The sequence below is a fragment of the Notechis scutatus genome, chromosome 4 (genome assembly GCF_049901735.1).
Source record: "Notechis scutatus isolate UNSWTSFEM ecotype Mainland chromosome 4, rNotScu1.2, whole genome shotgun sequence".
NCBI lineage: Eukaryota > Metazoa > Chordata > Lepidosauria > Squamata > Elapidae > Notechis > Notechis scutatus.
The window spans coordinates 89,321,096-89,346,241 of record NC_142012.1 but is presented as its reverse complement, the minus strand read 5'-3'; the positions used below and the strand labels follow the sequence as shown (position 1 = coordinate 89,346,241).

The window sequence follows — 25,146 nt, the reverse complement described above, 5'->3', positions numbered from 1 at the left end:
AGGTCATCTTTATAAATCACTAAAACATTCAATTAAAATAATCGTATGAACTGTTCAAGCTGGAGGACATCTAAGGGTAATATACACAACCATGAAACAGAATCATATTTTGAAATGAATAAATTCAATTCTTAGAGTACAGCTGCATCACCGTTCAGATTTTTTTTACTAATAGTCTCAGGAAAAAGGCAAATAATGTAATCCATCAGATCCCAGCAATTTATATTTATCAAAAACAGACAGATGTTCTCTTACCATTTTCTTGTTTAATTTAATTTTTATTTCTAGCCTGTTTTACAGTTATATTTTTGGTAGATTGGGCTATGATTTCTTTTTGGAGGACTGATGCAAAGAATGAGTTAAGCAACTTTGCTTTCTCTCTACGGCCTGTTACTTCCTTGCAATCCTCTCTCCTTAGTAGATTCACTGTTTCTTTGATTTTTGTCTTGTTATTTATATGTTGAAAGAAAGTTTTTAAAATATTATCTTTGGCTTTTGTTGCAAGTCCTTGTTCATTCTGAGCCTTTGCTTTCCTGATTTCAACTTTGCAGTTTTGCAAACAGAATATCTATTGATATTGTGCCTTGGTTATGTGTTCCTCTTTCACTTTTTTGTACTTGTCCTTTTTGTCTTTCAGTTTATCGGAGAGATCTTTGTCCAACCATGCTAGTTTCAGAGTAACCAGCAACCATGCTGATAGCAGAGTAAATAATAAAATCAACCATCAGAAAATGGTTGACTTGAATCTGGTCTCCAATCTCCATGAAAAGTCAGTGAGAAGCACCAATCAACTCCCATAATAGTTCCAAAGATAATTTACCTGAACTTGTTTACCAAGCTCTATAACAATGATTATTCCTGTGTCCACCATCTTCTTGCATTTGACTGACCAGTCCTGGAAGGGAAGATACTGGCATCCCCTCTCAAAAAACTTAGCAAGTCTTTCCTAGAAAGGAGAAAGATATAGAGAAGGACATAAATCGCTTTGTTTTGTTTTGCTTTGCTCTGTTTTATTTTGTTTCAGATTCTTTATAATTTTCCCAATGGCTACAGCAATCTTTGAAAACAGAACGGGAGGGGGGGGTTAAGAATGAAAAACTCACTTTGAATAAAGTTAGTTTAGTGCCAGAAAGGGATCCTGAGAAGTTCGTAATAATGTTTAAGCCATGGTTAAATTTGATTATTTGCTGGTTAGGTCATAATGGCCTAACTAAATGATTATTTATGAAGATGGCATTTAATTTCATTGTACGCAGTGCAATGACAATAAAGAAATCTACCATCTTATAAGCTACATTGCTTTAAGTGACACTAAATAAGCCACTTTGTGGCTTAGTCTGAGGGCTAAATTAGAATATAGCACAGAACATTTCTTTAAAATGTCTTTAAAGCAATTCCTTCAATAATAAATCAATCAATAACTGTGCCCCCCCCATTCCCTCATCTACCCAAGCCTGGATTACAGTACTTACATCTGTAGAATTGTCTTGAACAATCTTTGCCATCATGGTTACAAGGAGTTTACAAAGAGAACATCTAAGGCTTTTCTGAGGGAAAAAAGAGAAGAGTGTTACTAGAAGAACAATTGTATTATATTTTAACTCTTTGTTTGGATTAAATTGGCTGCATAGTTCCTCTGACACAAAACTAAGACCTAGGTCATCATGAAGTTGCGTTGATTAAAATAAGAGTCCTATCCAAATTACTTACAATTTGGTATGGTATTGAAAGGACAGCCTCTACTGTAGTAGAGTAAAGTAGGGTTATATTTTTGCTTTTCCTGTAAAGGGTAATAAAATACTGCCACTGTTGCTTGGGATGATGAGATCTCTTACTGTCAGAAGATAGATCATGTATTCATTTCAACAAATCAAGGGCAGTTTGTTGGGGCAATATCTGACATCAATGGCACCAAGATTCTAATATATGGCAATAGATTGTGTTACTCCTAGGGATACCTTGGAATTCTGATTTCATGTAATGGGACTTGCACTTCTCACAGTCAGTCAATGAGATTAAATGTCTATCACTGGCATCCATATGCTTTAGTGTCAAAAGGGAACAGCCAGTTTTGTTTTCTTAAAACAAAGTTTCTCCCATCATTACTAAATAAAGCTGAGTAACTGGTCTAACAAACAATTCTCTTTTCCCCAAAAACTTTATTAAATTTCAAAAAAGTATTAAATGCAAAAAAAAGCAAAGAGAAAAGAGTTTAAACAAAATTGGGAAGTAGAAACAAAAGCGGGGGAAAGCCATAGGGGAAAAAAAGGGTTCTTTGATACAGATAAAAATCTAAAAGAGCCTTTGAACTATAATACACCATAAAAGTGCTACTTTTATCATGAACAAGTTGGTCTAACATACAATTCCTATCCCAGAAATCATATCAGAACAAAATCCAGAACACTTCTGGGTACTTAGATGTACTCCAATATCTTTTCAAGTAAAGATGGGGATAACTTCCATAAGAACAGTAAAACAGGAAAAATTTAAACTACTGGCTCAACTAATGGTACTTGTCTCCTCCACATAAGCTGAAAAATATTTTTTTAAAACAAATACAGGCTTATATGGCAGATATCACATGGGCTACTTCTGCCCATCAGCAATCGCAGTACAATTTCATGGCTCTCTACTACAGCCTTTAATCCCTCAGCATCCCCCTTCAGTTGTAAAGGAAATCATTAAGAATCATGAAGAGATTTTAGTGCCCTGGCAAGTAATAAAATAGCTTCTTCGTTTTCCTCAATTAAAAACTTTATTATGGGGAAAAAAAGGAATTAATATTTCTATTTATTAATTAATCCATTACTTCTATCCGTTAAAAAATTGCTTCAGATTTTTTCAGTGAGAAAAGCAAATGCTTTTGCAAATGCTAATGCAGGTGATGCTAATCAGTAATTCCTAAAGGCCATTTTTGGAATAGTCCCTACCAGATACGTATTTTTAAGCTGAGAAAATGTTACTCACGGATCTACCCTTTAACTTGCTTTGTGGATCTATTTCTACAAGGCCTCTGAGAAAAATTCCCATCGCTTGGATTGCAGAATCAAATCCACCAGTCAGACCATTTCAAAACTACTTTTTCTTTTGTCATCTACAAAAGATAACACTTTTTTTTGCTGGCAAAGCCAGATTGGCAGCAAGCTCTTGAGAAAGGTTTGTTTGCATTGATGCTTGTGCAGATCTCTGCTTGTTGCAAAGTAAAGAGATGCGTGTACTGTCTTGTTTCATCTTATCGATTTTCATCAGGTGATTTTATACCTGTAATCCGATTTGTTACGTCATTACAGCCACATCATTAAGAGCTTACTATTACTACACATAAATATGCCCATTGAATAATGTGTTCCATTATTCCAGTGCTCCAATATGAAGGGGCTGCCACAAAGAAGAAGGGGTCCATCTATTCTCCAAAGCACCTGTGGAAAGGGAACTTCACGAGGACAGTGGTGTCACCCAAGCAGGAAAAGCCCAAAGGGAACATCAAGCCAGCCATAAAACAAACTTGCATAGGAAAAGAAATCAAATAAAAGGTATTAAAGAAGCCCCTTAGACGAAAGCCCAAATAATTAAGAAAACTAGGGAAACAAGAAAAGAAAACCCTTACAAACACAAAACATGCCAAATCAGCAAAACAAACAGACAAAAGACACAAAATATATTGCAAAGGAGACAGACAGGAGATTGCCACAAAACAAATATAAGAAAACATTAGGACAAAACTGCATAATCCAATCAAACCACCCTGCGGAGTTTACCCTCCAGTGGAAATGAAGACAACCCCTGACAGGATTTAAAACATTAAGAAATACAAACACAAGCACTCACACACAAAAGGAGAAAAAAAGTATAAAAATCAGGGGCTTATCATACAAAGCTAGCTAGCCCCAGGAACGCAGACTTCTTGCTATCTCTCGCCTTCCTGAAAATAAAAAGATCCAGCTTTCAAGCAGTTGTCTGTATCCTTGCACTGGAGCTCTCCCAGCAGGAAAATCGAATCCTCAGAAGAAAGGCATTTTCCAAGCCTTTCAACACACCTTAGGCAGGACAAGAAGCAATGGATAGAAACTAATTGAGGAGAGAAGCAACCTAGAACTGAGGAGAAATTTTCTGACAGTTAGAACAATTTAATCAGTGGAACAATTTGCCTCCAGAACTTGTGGGTGCTCCAACAGGTTTTTAAGAAGAAATTGGACAACCATTTGTCTGAAATGATATAGGGTCTCTTGCTTGAGCAGGGAGTTAGACTAGTCTGTTATTCTGTTAATAAAACAAAACTTCCTCCCATATATCCTAAAATGGGCCACATTTTAGTGCAGCTCCAAAGAAACTGGAGCATGAATATAGAGGCCACCAGAAAACCAAGCCATCTGCTTGTCTTACACACCTTTCCTTTCCTGAATTTTCAGTGAGTTGGAGAAATATCCCCAACATTTGCAGCAGCTCAGAAGATATAGTAGGCGTAATGGGAATTGTTGTCTGTAATATCCTTTTCTCTCTATAACATCATTTACTGCAACCAAGGAGTAAGGAATTGGTTAAGTTGGTAAACATGGTTAAAAGAGATCGAGAGTGGCCAACTGAGTGAGATGAAAGATACGACTGCTATTTAGGCAATGGTTGTATCTTTAATGTGATATGTAATTCAAGTCCTCAGTCACCAGGGTAGAAGGGCTGGTTGACTGAAAAGAAGATTGGACCAGTAAACAGAAGTTCTGTCTCCATTGCTTACTGACTCAAAAATGAGAGTTAGAAAATTCAAGATGATTTCAGAATTAACTAAATGGGATCTAGCAAAAAGGGAAATATATACGGTTCATCCTGCAGTATTGTACTGATATTGGTTAGATCAAGGTGGAAGGTACATCTAGCTGTGGCCTTCCACCAGCAGAACAGATAGTCCTGAGTCAGTGGTGGGATTCAATATTTTTTACTACCGGGTCTGTGGGCATGGCTTGGTGGGCGTGGTGTGGCTTAGTGAGTATGGCAGGGGAAGGATACTGCAAAATTCCCATTCCCTTCCCACTCCTGGGGGAAGGTTACTACAAAAAAAACCCCAATCCCTCCTCATCCCATTAACCTGCTTTCCAGCTCCATTCTCCTGTGCAGGACAAGAAGACCCAGCCGATCAGCTGGGACTCAGGAGGCAGAGAATAGATAGGGGTGGGGCCAGTCAGAGGTGGGATTTGCCGGTTCTCCAAAATATTCAAAAATTTCCACTACCAGTTCTCCAGAACTGGTCAGAACCTGCTGAATACCACCACTGCTATGAGTCCTCTGTAGGTCCCAAATGGGTTCTGGAGAATCTGGACAAGTGTGGGGATCAGAAAACTTTCTGTTGCAATAGGGGAGCAGCCTTAAGAGAGGATGGGGAAAGAATAATGGAATAATAGAATAACACAGTTGAAAGGGGCCTTGGTGGTCTTCTAATCCAACCCCTGCTCAAGCAAAGACCTTAAACACGCAATGTTGGATTAGCTTTCAGATAAATACAGGTTCTTCAGAAATAGACAATATGGTCCCACCCATTTCACTGGATTAATCCACTGTGATGTAATATTCAACATCTTCATCAATTATCCACTGGGAATGTTCTCTCAATAGAGAGGAAGAACTAATTAGTTTGGTGGTGGAATCCTATGAATTCAGTTTGACATTTGCACTGTGTTGAATTTATCATCTCAATTTCTGCAGGGCAATAGGCTAGCTCCCTTTCAGTTCATTGGCGAGCGGAAAACAGGATGAATCACCTGAAAATTGTCACAAATCATGTGTCACTCTGATTGAAACAGCACTGTGAAAATGTTACAAAAGAATTGTGTAATACTTATGAAAGAGTTCCTGAGAAAGATAAAGAAAGAATGAAATTTGCTTTTGGACACTATTTTAAAAGGAAAAAACTTCAAGACTTTTCAATGAAAAAGAAGGTTTATAAAGCTGGCTTATTTGATCGTGGTTAAATATATATTACTTTTTTTCCTAGCATTTAAACAATGGTTTGTTTTAATATATAGAAATGAAAATTCATAATCTGCTAAGGGTATAGTAACTTTGATCAAAAGGTCTTGCAAATACATAATACACGAAGAAATAAGTGATTTCTTATATTTTATAGCTTAGTACTGGTGATTGATTTAATAATTGTATTGCATTTGTTAATTATAATGCCCATCTAGGGATTACCCATGCTTTGCATAAATGTTTGGAATATTTTCTTAGTTTAAATGTGTGGAATATGCTTTTAGATAAAACATCTAGAACAAGTAATTATGGTTACAGATTTTAATCAATTATAATTATTTATTTGATAGATTTGTATCGTTGTAGTTCCTTGGTTAGTTCATAATATTCTCTTACTGAAATTGGACTTTATTCATGGAAACTAGATAAAGGTAAAGGTTCCCCTCGCACATACGTGCTAGTCGTTTCCGGTTCTAGGGGGCGGTGCTCATCTCTGTTACAAAGCCGAAGAGTCAACTCCCATCTATTTATTTATTTCACTTATAGGTTTTATTTTTAATTTTAGTACACCTATGCATTTAAATGTATGCATATTTGAAGTTTAATTTTATTTTACTATTAGATTATGGAAGATTTCAAGTCATGGGCTGAAAAATATTGTAAGCTGCTAATAGTCATTTGATTACAGAGGACAACATTTATTTATTAAGTAAATTATGCAGCCTTCAATACATACACAAACACAGCCCTAACTATCTGGAGAATTCTGAGAGCTGAAGTCCACACATCTTAAATTCACCTAGTTTGAAAAACACTGGTCTATACCTTAGATATAGTGAAATGGAAATGTTATTAAGAATGAAATGGACATTTTTATTACACTGTCATGTATACTCACAGGATGATTAACTTGCAGGATCTCGTAACAGCGCTCCAAGCTTCCACACTTCAGAGCTGTAGCAAAATCCTGGCACAATATTGATGGATCTTCCGTACATTCTTTCTGCGATGTCACAGGAATTCCAGCAGCTGTCCACAAGGAGAAGAGAAACAATAGATGTTAGGTGCTCAACAGAAAATAGCTTTATCTCACAGTGAAACCAAGTGCTACTTTCAATCGTGGATTTTGAGCCCTACCTGGATATAGATTTGATCCAGGAAGAAACTCTTAGAACCCCAGACATGGCCTCAAAACCTAATTCAGCCATGTAGGAACCACCTGGAGAAAGAAATACACTTCTAATGCCCGCTTGGTAAAACGGGAATAACAGTAACTTACCCCAGAATGCAGTGTGAAGTGAACACAATAAAGAAAGAAAAGACCAGAAGTTCTATGTCACATACAATAAATGATGATCTATAAACACAGAATATAAATGCCAGCCAGTCATTTAAGGATCATGATGGGAAGAGGGAGGTATATCATAAACTTTTTTTTAAATCATGAATATCAATGAAACCTTGCTTTTTGTATAATGTTTTTTATTATTGTAAGCTGCCTAGATTAGCCCCCATTAGGGGCCAATAAATAGATGGAAAATAACTGTAACAAATAAGTGTACTGTAAATAGTCATCTGGCAGAATCCTAGCCACTAATGGTCAAATATCCACTATGGGTTCACCTTAACTGGTTTTAAGGTGTACATACAAAATCAGGTATTGTACTATATTATATTTTTTCAGCTCTATAACCTGTAAGAGATTTAAAATTCTTAAACCCCCTTTGAAATACTTTATTTTATTTTTTAAATGTGTATCTGTGTGTGTTTTATATAACTGCTATTTCAAAATTAGATTACCAAGGTTTGCTATTTTTTTTCTTTTTGTATATGCATAGCCTGAGCAAGACATTTAGCATATTTTAACTGAAATGGTCTTTTAGCCAAAATTCTTTGTTTGTAGTTTTTTTAAATTATCCTAACATTGTCAGTTTGGTTTTGGATATTATTGCTATTTGAATATCAATTCTCTTGTGCTGATTAATGACCGCAATAAAGTTAGTATGGGCAGCTACAAAGGGAAGAAATAAGGGGCATCTTATGTCATCCATAAAACCCACTTGTAACTCCCTTAAATGTCAGTCAATGTCATTTGTCAGTCAAACCATATTTTTTGTATTATGGTCAATGCCTAGTCAGCCAGATGTTTAGACTGTATATGGCATTTTTGTCCACCTACTGAGCCTTCCCAAGGACCTGAAACACGTAGATGTTGTCTAATAATATTAATTGTATCATCATCATCATCTTCAATTTTGGTCAACCATAAGCAGCAAACATACTTAATACTCCTATTTCACCACCACCACCACAACAACCCTTTGAGATGAGTTGGGCTGAAAGAGAATGACTGGCCCAAAGTCACCCAGCCAGCTTTCATGAGTAAGAAGGGATTAGAACTCACAATCTCCTGGTTTCCTGGCCAGTGCCTCAACCACTACATCAAATGGCTCTTTTGCTCTTTTAATTCAGGTTTGCAAACAAGCTGCATAACTACAAGTGACATTTTGTGAGCAGAAATGGCTTTATCCATGTATACATCTTCTTTGCATTATTACTGCAGAAATGGAAATACAGATATTTGAACAGATCTGCAAGATAGCCCATTTACAGCTGCTTGCTACAGATTAAACTGCAATCGATGAGGCCAATCAATGAGTGAAATTAACTGTCTGACACAACACTCGCCTAAGAAACAGGTGTATTATATAAATACTTAACACAAAATGATTTCCAGTCATGAAATGAATTACAGCTACTGGCTTTGAATTGTAAAATTCTAGATCACCACTAGGCGGCAGTAAATGGGTAGTTTTCTGTATCACTCTTCTGCCATCTAGTGATCACCTACATCAGCACAGCTGGCTGAGGAATTCTGGGAGTTGAAGTCCACAAGTCTTAAAGTTGCCAAGGTTGGACACCCCTGACCTACATTCTTCTAGCTCAAAAGCCCACAGTGAAGATTCCCTTGCTTTCCCCTCTAATCCTCATTGCAGCCACTCTCCCAAATCTTCAATAAATGGCCCAGTCCTTCAGAACAGATATAGAAGCAAAAATTGACTTTTAAAAGTGATGGTGAGTGATTGATTCATTGCTGTCATGATCATTCATTGTCATAGTTGGATACAACTCTATGGCGTTTAAGTAGGTTCTTTTATTCTATTACAAACTATTTCCTGAGTCTATGAAGGAGGTTCTCTCTAGATTCAAAGTTTGGGAGAAGATAGTATATCATCTTTCACAAGTTCCATTAATAATGATAGAGTATAACCACAAGAAGTAGAAAGACCAAAAGAGATAGTCTGCAGGTGTGCATTTATATTGGAATCGCACATATACCAATGTGTGGTTTTCTACAGTGTAGGAATCATCTGAGTCATTTTTATTTCCAAATTTCTGCAGGTTTTATATATTGCAGGAGAACATGTCACTCAAGTTAGACATTTCTATAATAATGTACAATGTGATTGCTATCTTTTTAGCTCAAACATTGTGAGACACTGATGCAAATATTGTATTTAAAACCTGCAAAACCTAAGCATGTGGGTTTTTTTTCTTATTTGGGATATAAACAAGAATAATAGCAAAAACAGGTGTTACTACCTTGATAACTGAACCTGTCCTGGGAAGGTAAGTGAATTTTCTGTTCTGATGTACTGCCTCCCAAACAAGATCATTACTATAGTTTGCTCCTGTACCCAACTCAGGACGGGAAGGGAAGGGAAAGGGAGGTGAGGGGAAAGAAAGAAAGAAAGAAAGAAAGAAAGAAAGAAAGAAAGAAAGAAAGAAAGAAAGAAAGAAAGAAAGGAAGGAAGGAAGGAAGGAAGGAAGGAAGGAAGGAAGGAAGGAAGGAAGGAAGGAAGGAAGGAAGGAAGGAAGGAAGGAAAAGGAGGAAGGGGAAAGGATCAGTGAAGGAAAGGAAAGAAAAGGGGAAAGAGGGAGGGAGAGATGGGAGAGGGGAAGGGGAAGGGGGGAGAGGGAGAGGGAAAATGCCCCATGCTGATTGCCAGCTTCCCACTAAAAGCTCAATCTGGAAGTCAACTAGCAATTAGGAGTCACTTCTGCTTATGGTAAGGTGACCAACTTTTTTACAATGAGAAGGACGACACAAATAAATTGAAGGAAAAAAAACAAAGCCACTTGCATGAGGCGCACTCTTGCGCGCGGCACACTCTCTCAAAACAATTCTCCTGTGTGGAGTGCATGCATCTCATAATCGCGTCTGGCCGCACTGTACCGAGCCTTGATGAATCGTCATGTCAAATACAAATACGCCACATCACACACACGGATCGGATCGGCATTACAGATTAGTCTTCAAATATCAAAAAGGAGGACATGTAGGAGGACATTTTTCAAGGAAGGACAGAACTTACAAAAGGAAGACTGTCCTCCCTAAAGGAGGATGGTTGGTCACCTTACTTATGGTGATTATTTAGATAAGGAAATTTATAAAACAATGACTCAATGGGTCATGGGTCGTCTAGTAAATACTAAAAGGGGATGTCCCATGGAACAAATAACTAACTTTGATAAGTAACCTGTTGTGCAGCTTATAAAGATATATTACAACTATATATCGACTTTTGGAAGATGCTGACACCATAACACAAACAAGATTTTCAGGCTCTAATTATATCTCAGTCTCTAATAGATTCATGCATACTGTACGTTATGGCAAAGCTTTTGTACAGTATGTCTTCGTTCTTCTGCTGGCAGTTCTCCAAAGTAGAATTCTCGCATTGTCATCCATATAAGAAGAGGGCAGTGGATGAAGATTTTAAGAAAATACATTAAAACAAAATAAAACAATGTTTTGTTGTATTTAGCAAGTACAGAATGCTGGTTTTGATGGGGAAGGGAATTAACAGGTAGGATGAATCCACACGTACCCAGGGCTGCCACCTACCTAGAAGATTTGATTTGGGCCTACATATCTCATTTAATTATCAAGGTAGGGCAGATGCAGAATTCTTTTTGTGATTTTGAAAGAACAGAAAAGTCCTGTTTGAGACAATGCACATTCATATTAAACATGGTGAAATGAAAACCATTTCAGAGAAGAATATTATAGGGCAGGATTGCTTTGAGAACAGTTTATGGCCTTTGCAAGAGGCACTTGTGTAGCTTTTCTGGCAGGATAAAACAGGTTCAACAATAAAACATTTGTTACCTCAGATCCTTATGTACACCCAGGACAAATATTTACTTTGTTAAATAAATTTCAGGACTATCTTCCATTTTATGAATAGAGAACCCCCTTGTACATTAAGCACTAGTTTAACATTGAATGGGCATGGTTGAGAGTACTTGAAAAGTTGTTGAACTTCTCTGAGCACATGAACTCTTTGGGGACTTAAACATAAAATATGAACCTTTAAATCATTCTATGAGGACAGACGGACACACAGACACAGACACAGACACACATATATTACAGGTTAAAGCAGGTGGAAAATATGTCCAAGGATGGCAAACGATTGGTTTGGCATAGTACAGCTTTCACACAACCAATTAACTAACATGTTATCAAGGCTTATAAAGTAAATTGCTTAACTGTGTTTATCTGAACCCCATTTTGAAGTGCATATTTGATGTTTGACAGAAGAGAAAATCTCTAACAAGTTATTTGTCCAACATCTGTGGATTAACACACAGTTTCTTGAGATTTGCATCTGTAAAATCATGCTCTCAGTGTCTGAAATATCTAATAATATTTCTTATACTCTGTATAATCACTCTACATAAACATTGAACAAGGAATTAATTAACCCATCACTCATTTTATTAGCTATCCTATTATCCTAACATAGCCTGTATTAACGTACCTATTATCCTTCTACAGTCTCTATTATCTTAAATCTGGAGTCGAGTTAGAATAAGAAATGTAAATTATTTTCTATCTTAGTATCCATTTGTTTCTTCATCTCAAAATCTTTTTTTCCTGTTGATGAAATGTATTTTCCTTGAAGATTTCCCTACACAAGTCACTACCCTATTTATCTGTACTTATGTGTAGGTGGTGTTTTCTCTGTCATAACACCCCAAATCTCTTTTTTTTTTCTAAAGTCTCAACAATCTCAATGATTGAGACATAAGATGCTTTACACCACAATCAGATTGTTTCTGTTATCTGTTTCAAGGGTGGTGTGGTTATGATCAGATTATAGTGCACTGCTTGAAAAATTAATGTAGTCACCCACAAGTTATTTAAAATAACTACGTTCACACAACCGAAGTTTGCTATACAACTATATATTTCTCTCTGTCTCTCTGTCTCTCTCTCTCTCTCACACACACACACACACACTGCACAGATAAGGAATGGAGAGAGCTGAATTCAAGTCAGGCAGTTATTATTATTATTATTATTATTATTATTATTATTATTATTATTATTATTATTATTATTATTATTATTATTATTATTATTATTATTATTATTATTTCTGCTTAGCTGCAAAGTAGGAAAAACAATGTTTTTCAAAATTTTCAAAATTAAAAAAAATCTCTTAAAATGTATATAACCATGTAACTATTTTGCTAATTATTTACTGGGTTTTTGTGGTGTCCATGTGCAAGACACTACAGTATGTACTGTTCTGCCCAGCTTTTACAGGCCAAGTTATTTTCTTGGTTTTTCTTTTTCTTGCTTTTTGCTTTCTTGTTTTTTTACTTTCTCGGGAAGCATGCATGCATCTGTGTGGGTTTCATTTGTTCAATAAAAATGGTCAGAAAATGTGTTTTATGTTTATTCATTTTGTTTTTCACATTGATTTCGTTTGCAACAAAATGCCTTGTATTATGTATTAGTACATACTTTTTAAAATCTTTAATAAAGTTTATTTTAATTTTTTTTTTAAAAAATGGTCAGAAAACATATATGGATTGATTTCTATGCACACATACACACACTATGACATATCCCCACAAACACACACACACATAGTGCAGTACTAAGATTATTGTCTCTCATTGCTGGAATAAAGACAAAATAGGAACAGAAATCTTTCTGATCCTTAAGTCTACTTCCCTCCATAGGAATTTTGCTTCCAAAGCTTAATTGGGGTGTGTGAAAAATGATTTCCAGAAATATTGCAGCTAGAAAGAAAAGGACCAACTTTCACATATACAGTACAGCAGTTCCTTCTGAATCAGCCTGCCTCTTGGTGTTTCAGTTAAACATAGGAGGTAAAATAGATTCCTTTAAATCTAGAAGGAAGTGAACATCAAACTGTTTACCAATTTAAGAACTATGCAAGTATTAAAATAATTATGGGGACTTGCCTTCTGTCCATTTAAGCATACCCCGATACAATGAAGGGGAATAATTTTAATGCATTTGTTATATATGCAGGAATGTGATGTATTTTGATGGCTTAAACATTCTCCTCAGGAGGAATCCATTTTGATGAGGTAGAATCAGAGGCTACAGTTTTAGTGCTTAGAGAAACAAATTCCTAGGGTAATCCAAATGCATTATTTTTTTGGGATTTTTGTACCAGGGCTAAAGTAGATACAAATACGGTCAATCTGTCAAACCAGATTGATCAAAAATTTGGGGGGAAAGGGTTAAAAAGACACCCACCCACCCACCCCGGAAACAAGTTATTTGTTTCATCCTGATGAAGGATCGAATAAAAACACAGATTCTTTCAAAAGAATAAAGTTGGAAATGTGGAAGAGGATGCAGCTGGGAACTGGAGAGTACCTTTTCCTCAGGAATTATGTGGATTCCATGCATCTTGCTCCAGCAGTTCATTACTAGTTGAGAGAAGCTCACACCCACTCCAGTTGGGCCACTGTATTCCTGAGATTAGATTTTACTTCCATACTGTGTCTTATTGCATGGCATACCCATCTTGGAAGAAAGAAGAAAAGGGCTCCTATAATCAGGATGCAGGGCTCAAAAGATTAATGAGGGTATTCCGAATTTAAAGAATAAGCCTTTCACATCTTCTACGTCTGCTGAAAACCTGTGCATAATAGGTCACCATAACAAAGTTTATGCCCCGGTAGTTCACCATTTGTGACCTGCTTTCTCGCCTCATCTTTAATGAATGAGAACAAACAGCTCATGAGGGTGTCATATGTCTTGCTCCACAGAGAAATGAACGTTTGGATTATCCATAATTTTCCAGGTTAGAACATAATTTACTTGGTCCACACCCTCCTTTCATCTCCCTGTTTAAAAAAAACAACCGAGTTGCATATTTGAAGCATATCCAGGCCTCATTAATTTCAATTGAGTATCAATCATCAGAACGGAGATGAGTCAACAGAATACAGAATATAAAATATTGTACTGGGTATAGGAGGGAGAGGATTTTCCTCTTTTGCCCTTGCCAAACTGTACATTTGAAGCATAGATTATAATATGTAAGTAGGTGATAAATATGAGTAATAACAGGACAAAGATCTGAAATAATTCAAAATCATTTTTTACTGGAGAAGTTCCACATTGTTTTAAGTTGATGTTCTTCTGGAGAATGGCTAGCCGATAAATCTGCTTTATACTTTAAAAATACTCATCTGAAATTTTTTTCAGGGGCTAATTTGAATTTGCATTTTCTTTTATTGATATAACTATGCTATTTAATAAAGAATTTATTTAGGACATACTCCCCACCAGAGAGTAGTCTAGGCACATAACAAATTAGTAAAAACACGAGATGTCCAATCGAATTTCCCTAGGGATATTACAGGTGCACGGCTAATACAACCTTGAGTCTCAAGCTTGGTGCAAAATACTGTTAAACCTGATTAGAATCTTACTAAGTAAACCCAGTGGTTGACTATCACTTTTATTATTGGATCAATATAAAGATACTTGGCAAGTAACCTGCAAGAAACAGATTAATATCTACAGACGCTCAATTGGCATGGGTTATGAGGAGGCTATGAACAGAGCCAAATCAAGGATACCTGACATGGGATTGCAGAAGGATTTATCAAAAGCTCCCAATTCTTGCTTCATGTTAATAGAAGGCCTTCCTAGAACTTCTGCTAAATATCTATATAATTTAACCTTCTTTAAACAGAAGTGGGCTTTCTCTATGGCAGGGGTCCGCAACCCCTGTGGCCCACTACTGGGCCGTAGCGTATTTGGAACTGGGCCGTGGACGCGGTGGGCCAACATGAACACGTGCAGTTCCACTCAGATGAGCAGTGGGCCGGTTCCTCTCTCCCTTACCAGCTGGGCCACCAGGCCACAAAAGTTGGGGACTTCTGCTCTACGGCATACACGAACACCTTTTATTCTGCAATAGCAGAGGGGAAGTACCACACAATATGTCTATGGAGATTCTCAATCATAGAGGTCACGGTTGATCCAAATATACAATGCTTTCCACAAGGCAAAAAAAAAAGAAAAGAAAAAGAAAGAAAATAAAAAGGAAGGAAGGAAGGAAGGAGATAGATCCAGTTGCCTTTTGGGAAAGCACCTTTGAGACTACCACAAAATATTTTCTTTTGAAATAGTCTGCCCTTGTGGCGAAGGAGAAACAGGGCCTATGACACACATTCTTCTAGACTGCCATTTTTATGAACAAGTCGGACAATTGCTCCATTCTTTATTGAAGGTTAGCTGAGCTCACTTAATGTTATAGCTCAGGTGGTGAGATTTTGCTCTGGGGGTATTATGCAAAAGTATAAGAACTTTATGGACTATAGAGAGCAGTGGATCTAAATCGCTAAAACATGTCTATGTGTTACTTATTCTTCAGTGGCACAGCTCATCATAACTCTCTTAACTTTTTAAATTAGCTTTGGTTTTTATAGATTTTAGACTAACTTTATATGTTATATGCTACCTATGTTGGATCTGGTGTGTTATATTTTATGATATTTACATATTTACTGGTCAATGACTGAACTAAATAAATAAAGCCCTAGTAAAACAGTTAAAATGACACAATAAACAATAAAAGCAATTTACAGTGTATTTAGAGTCAAAATACTTACAATAAATAATACTTGTACAACCATAATATCTTAGGCCCAGGGACTGACTGTCGGGCCATCTTACTTTATTACAGTAAAAAGGTTTATATCTGTCATCAAACTTGATTCATTACCATTACCAACATCTGCTTCCATTAATCAATCCGCTTTATTAAATCAGTCAAGTTTTTAAATCTTTCTCAAATGCATTCAAAGAAATTTGAGGGTGGAGTAAGGAGGGAAGAACATTCCATAAATGAGAATCCAGGTTCTATGAAGTGTGAAATGCACACAAATGGGTTGGAGCAACACAAATTTGCAATCTCAACAATTGTGCTATGCCAATCAATCACCCTCAACACACCTCCTGATGTTCTCTACTATGTTAGTTCCCCAACACCATTGCACCTAGCCCTATGGTATTCATTCCACTGGCTAGGATGATGGGATTATAGTCCCCTAAACTGTATAATGGCATAACTTTAGGATACGCAAGAACACAAATGATCTCTATTTTAAAAAGTCAAAAATTCTGATAAAGGAATTTTCTGGACTTGAATTGTTTTACCTCAAAGGAAAGAGGTGTTATGGTTTTACGTGATCTAACTTCCGGGAACAATTTCTTTCAATGATTGCTTCTTTGTGAAATAATTTTTAACTATTAATTGCTCACTCATTCATTGCTTTGGTTAAATGTAATGGCGTGATATGCAATCTCAGTATGTTTTTCCTTTCAATGAACCAGCATTTTCATACCTTCAGTATAACTTTGCTGATGATCAGGGCTCAATCACCCTTGCTTCCTAGATAGCTACAACATAAACCTGTAACTAATAAAAAATAATAAAGCTATGGGCACAATTTAATAGGGTCTTATTGTATGAATTTAAGGTACTATTATGTACCCTTTTATTTATATCCTATCTATTTGGATGGCAAACAACACTCAACCATTTCCACAAAGCTGTTTTTTCAAAGGTGAAGATATGCAGTCAGTAGTGTCTTCATCTGAAACATGCAATCTTCACTGCTCTATGGGAACTTGACCATCTACCCACATGCTCACATCTACATCTGTAACCATTGAGCCATCTAGGAAATTGCCTCATCTCAACCTACATGAGATGTTCTGTTTCTTTTTAATCAAAGAGAAGGAAAACAAGGCATATTTGGCAGGTACAAAGATGGCACCAAATACAGGTGGGTGCTTATCTCGAGGGACTGTTTGAGATTTGTTACCGGCTGGGAATGAAAATAATTCCCAGCATTGCAATAAAACAAGACTTGTTTTTAAAATAAGCGTGTGCGTAATTACGGTCTCGGAAGCCTTGGTCAGAACAGTAGCTGTGAAAGTTTAGGCACAGGAGACCTAGCTTAACTCATTCCTGCATCCCTGAACCTCACTGGGCAACTTCACGGTTGTGATGATATATGCAACAACCAATTTTTCTCTGCCTAAGATGCCCTCACACACATATAAGCATTATTGCGAACATCATTAACTGTATAAGTATCAAGGGAATGAATACATTCATAGCAGAGGAAGCAGCACTTGCAATCATGGGAACACAGACACTATGGAGTATCTCCCAGGGAAGGAAGTAGAAATAAATATGCAGGCTGACCCCACCCCGAATGGCTGGATCCTCTTCTTTTCTTCTTTCTAGATGAGTGCCTCTTATTGCAGTTGAAACACTGCAGACGCTTGATAGATGCAGGCATGTTAATATTTCCACACTAGCCCCAGGGCAAAAAAGGAACTATTGGCTCAAGCAAATGATATATTCAGACTGTGGGTAAAATGATATACTGCCTCTGAAGTGGTTTCCCAGCTTTGTGTGCAACCATTTGGCTCTAACCTAATAAGAAAGCATCATCCGAATTGCAGATCTTTAGTGTGGGGGCGTGCATATATGTGATCCCTTGAACAAATACACCTCAAACTCGGGGAACGTGTCTTCTTCAAAAATTAATTCTATAAAAATTAACAAGACTATAGAACTTTTTCAGTGCAGGTAGTCCTTCACACGAGACCATTTGAAGTTACGATGGACCCTTCAAAAGCTGCTTACAACCCCGTTTCAAAGTTATAGCTGCTGCTGTGTCCCCATTGTCATTTGTCCTTATGACCAACCGCAGGGACACCGCAGCAGCCCACACCCATCTTCCCTCATGATGCCTCACTAGGGCCCTACAAGCCTGCAGCCTGCTTTCACCACCACCAGGCCTCCCACAGGCCTTGGGCCTGGTTCTCACCCCATCTGGCCCCAGCTTCCCACGTCCCCCATCACAGACCAGCCACTTACCTTTGTAAGATCTCCGGAGCTTATATTAAGGGAGAAGGCAGGCCATTCTATCCTTTGGTGTCCTAGGTCATGTGGCTACGGCCTGGAGGCGGCGGCCGCCATTTTCAGAGCAGTTAGAAGGAATTGTAGCCGCTCCAAATATGGCAGCTAATTTCATTAGGCACCAACGCATTCTATGGAGCTTCAGAGATTTTTGAAGAGTAAGTGACGGATTTGTGACAAAGGGTGGCAAGGAGGTATGGGCTTCAGTGGGGTGGATGAAAGCGGACCTCAGGCCTGTAAGACCCGGTGAGGGAGAAAGTAGGCCCAAGTCCTGTGGAGTTCCCGAGGGATGGAAAACAGAGCAAGGGGTGCTTGTAGGCAGGGTTGCCAGATCGCAGTTTGGCTCTGCGGCCAAACTCAAGTCAAAATATGGCCAAATTTGGCCAAATTATTTTTTGTGCATGCGTGAGGGAAGGAGAGCGCCAGAGGATGCGCTTGTCCTCCTTTTGCTCATGGTGACGCGCATGCGCGAGGGAAGGAGAGCGGCTGGGTTGCCATCTGGCCGATTTCACGGCCAAGCAACTTTCGTACAGCCAAATTTCCGGCCAAATAAATTTGGCTGGAGACATCATTTTTTCACAGCCAAGCAGATAGAAATACAGTCAGATTTCTCGAATTTGGCCAGAAAAACGGCCAGGTGGCAACCCTGCTTGTAGGGAAGCTTTGGGAGGCCTGGGTAGGCAGGCCTGGGCTTGTGCCAGCCCTCTCAGATCCAAGGCACTCTATGCTTTGCTTAACAATTGCATTGGGGTGAGGTCATTAAGCAAGATGATCACATGGTAGCATCATTTAATGACCCTGACAACTTGTGACCATAATGGGCAGACTCCATTAGGGACCTAGGTTGAGAACTACCTGTATGTATATCTCCATATCAATGGCAGAAGTTGCAGTGGATTCTGGCTATCGTTCAGAGTTCAGAGGGAATTTATGTGCTAGAGATTATCCAGAGATGTTGGTTTTACTCACTTTTAAGCCATCACCATCTCTTGTAGCAGGGATATGTTATTCCTGTTCTTTTAGCAACATTTGGAGCATGGAGTTAGAACGAGGTAAAATATCAATATGCTCTTTTTTTAACTTGACACAGACAGGATGAATCTCAGTGAAAGACAAAAAGGTGATTTCCTTGGTAAGTTCATAGAATCACTTACTGAATAAGGAGGTTGTTAGCTCATTCCTTTTTATCAACGTAATTGCTTTCAGAATTAGTATTTTGATACTACCTTCTTAGGCCTTGGGCAAGTGGGTTTAGTCTGAACTATGCAGAATTCAATATACATATGCATGTGTGTGTTTATATACATAAACTTGAAATGAGTGTTAGGAATGTTAATATTTATTAGGTCTGGAGGAAAAAGCCCTGCCCTCTTCTAAGCCTACAGATATATGAATTATACAGTACAAATTCATCACTCCTATATTCCTGAATTGCATCGCAAGGTTTTTGCTCTCTTTCCACTCTCTCAAGTTAGTCTTTTTCTGCTTTCAGGTTACATGGACCCTCAAAATCATGTACTAAGAATTTAGATTCAAAATGTAGCAGTAAAGGAGTGAACTTATCATGAGCGTAAATTTACCCCCTACAATAGGAAAGCCAACTTATCTACCAATGCTTTTACATTTTATTAGAAGAGGGTATGAACACTCAATATCCTGATTCCTCCCCACAAAAACTATACTTGTTGCTGCTGCTGTTTTCAGAGCAAAATTTGATTATACAACTTCCAAGCTTTCTTTGATTTGTGTCATGTTTTGTATGTGAATATGCAGAGCTCCTAGGGGCAAGGAGAAGTCTCATAGGGTTTCTAAGCAATGTATCTGGCTGTGGTGCAATAATGTGGAGGTTGGGGTGTGCCTTCTGTAACTCCCAGGATCCTAGGAATGACTATTATACACACTTCCTATTACAGGTCTTCCTCAAGGCAAGTTAGGCATGAAAAACTACTTGGTATAATGCCCTGCCTATGCTCCAGAGAAGAGGGTGGCAGTATTACAGAAGCCTTGGTGTGATTCATCAGATCTTGAAAGTAGATTTTTGAAATCAAGACTACAGCTGAAATTATGGTGCCAACATGAAAGGTGTTGAGAATCACAGGCCATGGGTTGCTCTACTTTGAGTCTGTTGTAGAAAGCTAAATCATTAAAGATGACTTCAGATCCAGTTTGGCTTCATTCACACAAAGGGGGTCACCTTGGCAAGCTGTTTAACCAGTCCCTTGGGCTTGTTCCCCTACCAAGCATAGACGGGAAAGGGTGTGTTATGATGTGTGAATTTTGAGAAGCCAAGAGAGAACAGAAATGAACAAGCAATGGAAGGTCTAGTTGAAATGATTGGAAACATTTCCAAACCTGAGGGCTGTGTGCAGCAGTGATGGTGAAGGAGCTGTATATGTCCATGCTTATTTGTAAATCTCCTCTATTCTTTCTAATGATCTTACTGAGCCTAAGATGACTAAGGAATGAAAATTAGTGGTTCCTGCTTTCTCCTGACTTATCAGTACTTGAACCACAGCTAATATTCTGCAAAGTGACTAGTGACTATTTTTTGCAAGTGACTAGTGATCAATAAAAGTACAGACTGTCCTAAATCCTATACTGAGCACATCTTAATGGTGGCTGGTCATGCAGGAAGAAATCAACTCCTTTAAAGTTCTAGTTCCTTGCAAGACCCAGCAACCTTATAGAAGTTACAGCACTAGATACAGGTTACTGCATCATTATGAAGTGGGATGTAATGTACTCCTCATCTTCAGATGCTGGGTTCTGAGCCTCTATTTTCCATCCATCCATAGGTTTAGAGTAGTTTCACAACGACACAATATATTGAAGCAAATCCTCAGGATATCAATCTATACAGCTTAAGTCTTCATAACTGTTAGCTTTACAGTTACATGTGTGGGACACGTATCAGAAGAGGGGCAATAAAAAGTAATTCAAAGCATAAATCAATCATGTAAATTCATGGAATAATATAAAAATGTCCCCACCTCTGAGTTCAACACTATAACCTATTAAAGAAACTATTGCCATCAGCACTTGTACATGGAAAGATTAGAAACCTTCACCTTTGGGGGACTTCCAATGAGTACATGGCAAATTGAATACCTCCCTGAAAAAACCAGGGACTACATTACAGCTAAAATCTGCAGCCAGATTTTTGGTGACCAGAGGTCACCAAAAGGAAATGAAACAATGGACGTATTGAGATATTTGTGAACAATGGATTCACAAACTAGTTTTAAAGATTTCTGCCATTATCAACAGATCATGCTATGGAAGAATAACTGGGAAAGACTGAAATTGATTCAAATGTGGACTTAAAAATGACAAGCTGTAAGAAGGATACAGAAAAAAAACAATATACAAATGAAAGTGGTCGATCTATTAACTAAAAAGGATGTACAAATAATAAGACCATAAAAATAAACTTTATATTTTGGATTTACAAAAGAGATTTATGATGGCCAATGATTTTCAGAAGAGGCAAAGAGAAAATGAAAAGAAACCAAGTGTTGGACGCTATTTGAAGAGACTAAAGATTAAAATTGCTGGGAGCAAGGGGAACGAGTATAAAAATGGTTTATTTGACCAATATTTAATGCATTTTCTTTGGCCAAGAGTGGATAATGATGCTTTAGGCTTTGTTTATAAGAAATTCTAATGGCAAGAATTCATTTGCTGCATTTTAAATTAACTAATTTAAGGTTAAAATAGTTATCTGATAGATTTGAACAATAAAGTTTGAAAGATTAGCTTAATAATAGAAAATGAGATATAAAGGCAAGAGAAATGTTCATGTGAGTTTATTAGATCTATTTATAAGTTATTTCTGGTAAGCCTTAATGGACTTTATTAGGATGGGCATGAGATTTTAAAAATGTGTTTATGGAGAATGATATATGGTGATGAAGGGATGAAGAGATTGTTTTATTTTAAGAAATAGTGGCAAGTTGTTAAAGTTACTTATACTTACTGAGACAAAGCAGGAAGTTATTTATCTTTTTTTCTTGCCCCTTTTTCCTTTTTTTGTTTGTTTTATCTCCTAATCTAATACACATAATCAATAAAATTGTTGAAAAAAGAAACCCTCTTCTTTGCATGTCCTTACAATAAAATCAAACAATCATTCATTTACTATTTGTATGTATTGATAGTAATAAAGATACTGAAGGAGTATCATACAACACACATTTATTAGATACACCTAAAATTGGTTGATGTGCACATCTTGCTCTGAAATGAAAATGCACTGTAACTCTGAAAACAGGTTCTGCAAGAATAGTCTTTAGCCAAGAAATTTCTCATATTCAAAATATCTGCCAGAATAGATTCAAAGGCAAGATGACATCTATTCTACAAGGAATAAAAAGGGATATTCCCTCCTCTATTTGTTAAGTGAAAATAAGATGCAAGGCTGTTTACAATTTACTCTTATTCTTAAGCATTGTTCCTAATGGCTACACATCAGTTGTGGGTCAAACAGCAGCTTTGAGAATATTTTTGGAGTAAATTTAATCTTGCATAACAATTGGACTACACATGAAGAACAGATGTTGGAGTGTGTCTCCATGCTTCAAGAGTTAAATGCTATTCCCATTTCAATAGTAGTATCATTGTTCAGTTTGCACAAGATCCAATCTTTAAAAATGCCGCCACCTCACTTCTACACAGGAAGGGTAGCCCAACTTATTCCTGATGTTCAGCTGTCCATATTACCAACTCTGTCTAGGCCACAAAAACCACCTTTTTTGTCATGAAACCATTAAAGTTCTAGGATTAGGACAGAATAACTACTCTACATATAAGAAAGAAAGGGTTAGCTAGCCTTTAAGTGGACTTTACCCATTTCTCAGCCAAGCCAAGTGTGCTTCTCTCCCTGAAGGTGAATCAAAACTAGCCACATCACTTTTTGCCTTTTACTTTTTCTTCTTCTAGTAACATAAAACACTTCTGCTTCCTTTCAAGAATGAAACAAAAACTCGTTCTTTACCTTGATAGAAAGCCAGAGAGAACACCAGCAGCAATACCCAATTCTTCCACGAGCCTTCCATGGTCCTCCTGCCAACCAACTCTTCAGTGATGGTGCCTGCCAGCTCTTCTCTAGAATAAGCAACCCCAAAAGAAGCTACAAGATGGGGAGTACTTAACACCCACTAAAGGTTTCACATGTACCATTTACCACACCCATGTAATTTGCATCATTTGTAAGTGCCTGAGTATTCCCAGCTGAAAGAAGCAACTACAGTTTCTGCATAATAGCCTGTTTGCCTTCTTCCCTTTCTTCCTGCTACAACTGAGGATTAAGGGAAGGAAAATGATTCAAGAAGTTTTGTGGTTATAGACAGGTTGGGATTCCAATTTATTATGTGTTGTCAGACACCCCACTCCCCCCAAAAAAGATGATTCTCAATTTACATCATTAAAAAACATGATAAAAAGGGATAAAATCAGCACATAGTGGTCAATTTAAAAATATAGTAATGGAGCAAGTAGTGTTGACATGCTGGCTGTGAGTTGAAAGCCATTTATTTTCAAATTGGCAAGTTAAAAAACACTGGTATAGAAATTAAAAACAGCACTTTGAATTGCACATGGTAACGCCTCAATAACCAGTGGTCATCCAACAGCCATAAAACATCTGTATGATACAGGGGTTCATCCTGATCTGCAACTATTTTGAAGCTTGCTGTTTGGTTTGGATGAGTGGTAATACTGAGGAATAGGCTTTTGGAGTTAAAAGGACATGACCTGAGATTTGGATGATACGGATATTTGTGCTATGAGAAAGTCAAGGTTAATGTGGATTTTAGAAATTCATTGTTAGATGTGCCATATTGAGTGTGAGAAATAAATACAAAATCTAGTTGTGCCTGAAAACTTTTGAAGCATTTTAAGGATGAGAAATAAGAAACAACAAATGGCTTTATGAGATACTAGAATGTTAAGAATGTGAAATAAAATCAACTGGTGGCAGAGGGATAGAGTCATACTCAACTGTAAGAATGTCTAAAATATGGTTTGAATATTCTAACACTTGAGTTTAAAGTAGACTTGTGGACAAATTATGAATATGCAATTGCTAAAATGTGTATATTTTATTGAAATTTGAAAAAAAAGTCATATGATAAAGTGGAATAAAATTTTATATAAAGATGGACCATTATATTTGCACTATGTTGAAGAGAATTTTTATAAAATCTGTTGGCATAGGTCACCAGACAAAGTGTCTAAAATATATAAAGGGACTTCAAATTATGTATTTATGTTAGAATTTGTGAAAATTTGAACAGGCATTTTATATGTTGGGTGCACATTTTCTTCTACCAGATAAAAAAAGCTAAAAAAACTCTGGATTCAAATATATACACCGACTCAGAAACTTTAAAGAAAGGAGTCCCTTTAGAGACTTTTTCAATGAGATAAAATAGAAAAGTTCTAACTATAAAGGGTACATTTATAATTTTACTTATGACTGTAAAAGATTGCAAGCTTTTTTTCTAATTTCCTTTTTCCCTTTCTTGTACTTTCAGCTTTTCTTTATATTTTTATCTTTTATATACACGTATGTATGTATAGTTATGGCGACAATATTGTGCTAACATACCAGCCAGTGACTAATTGCAGGTTTTGCATAGCCTTCAAAGGGCGACACACAGGAGAGCATATGGCAGTATCCCAGCAGGCGATGAGCATGAAGCCTCCTTGGTGGGTCTTTCAAATTACATGTGCGATTTCTTTAAAGTCAACATCAGTTCTTGAAAGCTGGAGAAAATTCTTCCTTTTGTGACTCTAATTACTATACCTGCGCACAGATGATCTTTTGGAGCTGCATTTGATTGCTGGTAACTTTATAGATACATTAATGTAATTAACAATAGGACCAAAATTA

The 25,146-nt window shown here is 37.1% G+C and overlaps 1 protein-coding gene across 1 annotated transcript in view; it reads right to left on the bottom strand.

Moving 5' to 3' along the window:
• Positions 1 to 23,526, bottom strand: part of LOC113415425 (prosaposin-like) — a 29,720-nt gene extending 6,194 nt beyond the window's left edge. The window contains exons 1-4 of the mRNA XM_087962812.1: positions 23,248 to 23,526; positions 6,863 to 6,993; positions 1,473 to 1,547; positions 821 to 946 (exon numbers count right to left, since the gene is read on the bottom strand). Coding sequence (XP_087818938.1) covers positions 821 to 946; positions 1,473 to 1,547; positions 6,863 to 6,993; positions 23,248 to 23,308 — 393 coding nt within the window. The 5' untranslated portion in view covers positions 23,309 to 23,526. The remainder of the gene's footprint in view (positions 1 to 820; positions 947 to 1,472; positions 1,548 to 6,862; positions 6,994 to 23,247) is intronic.
• Positions 23,527 to 25,146: the final 1,620 nt, after the last annotated feature.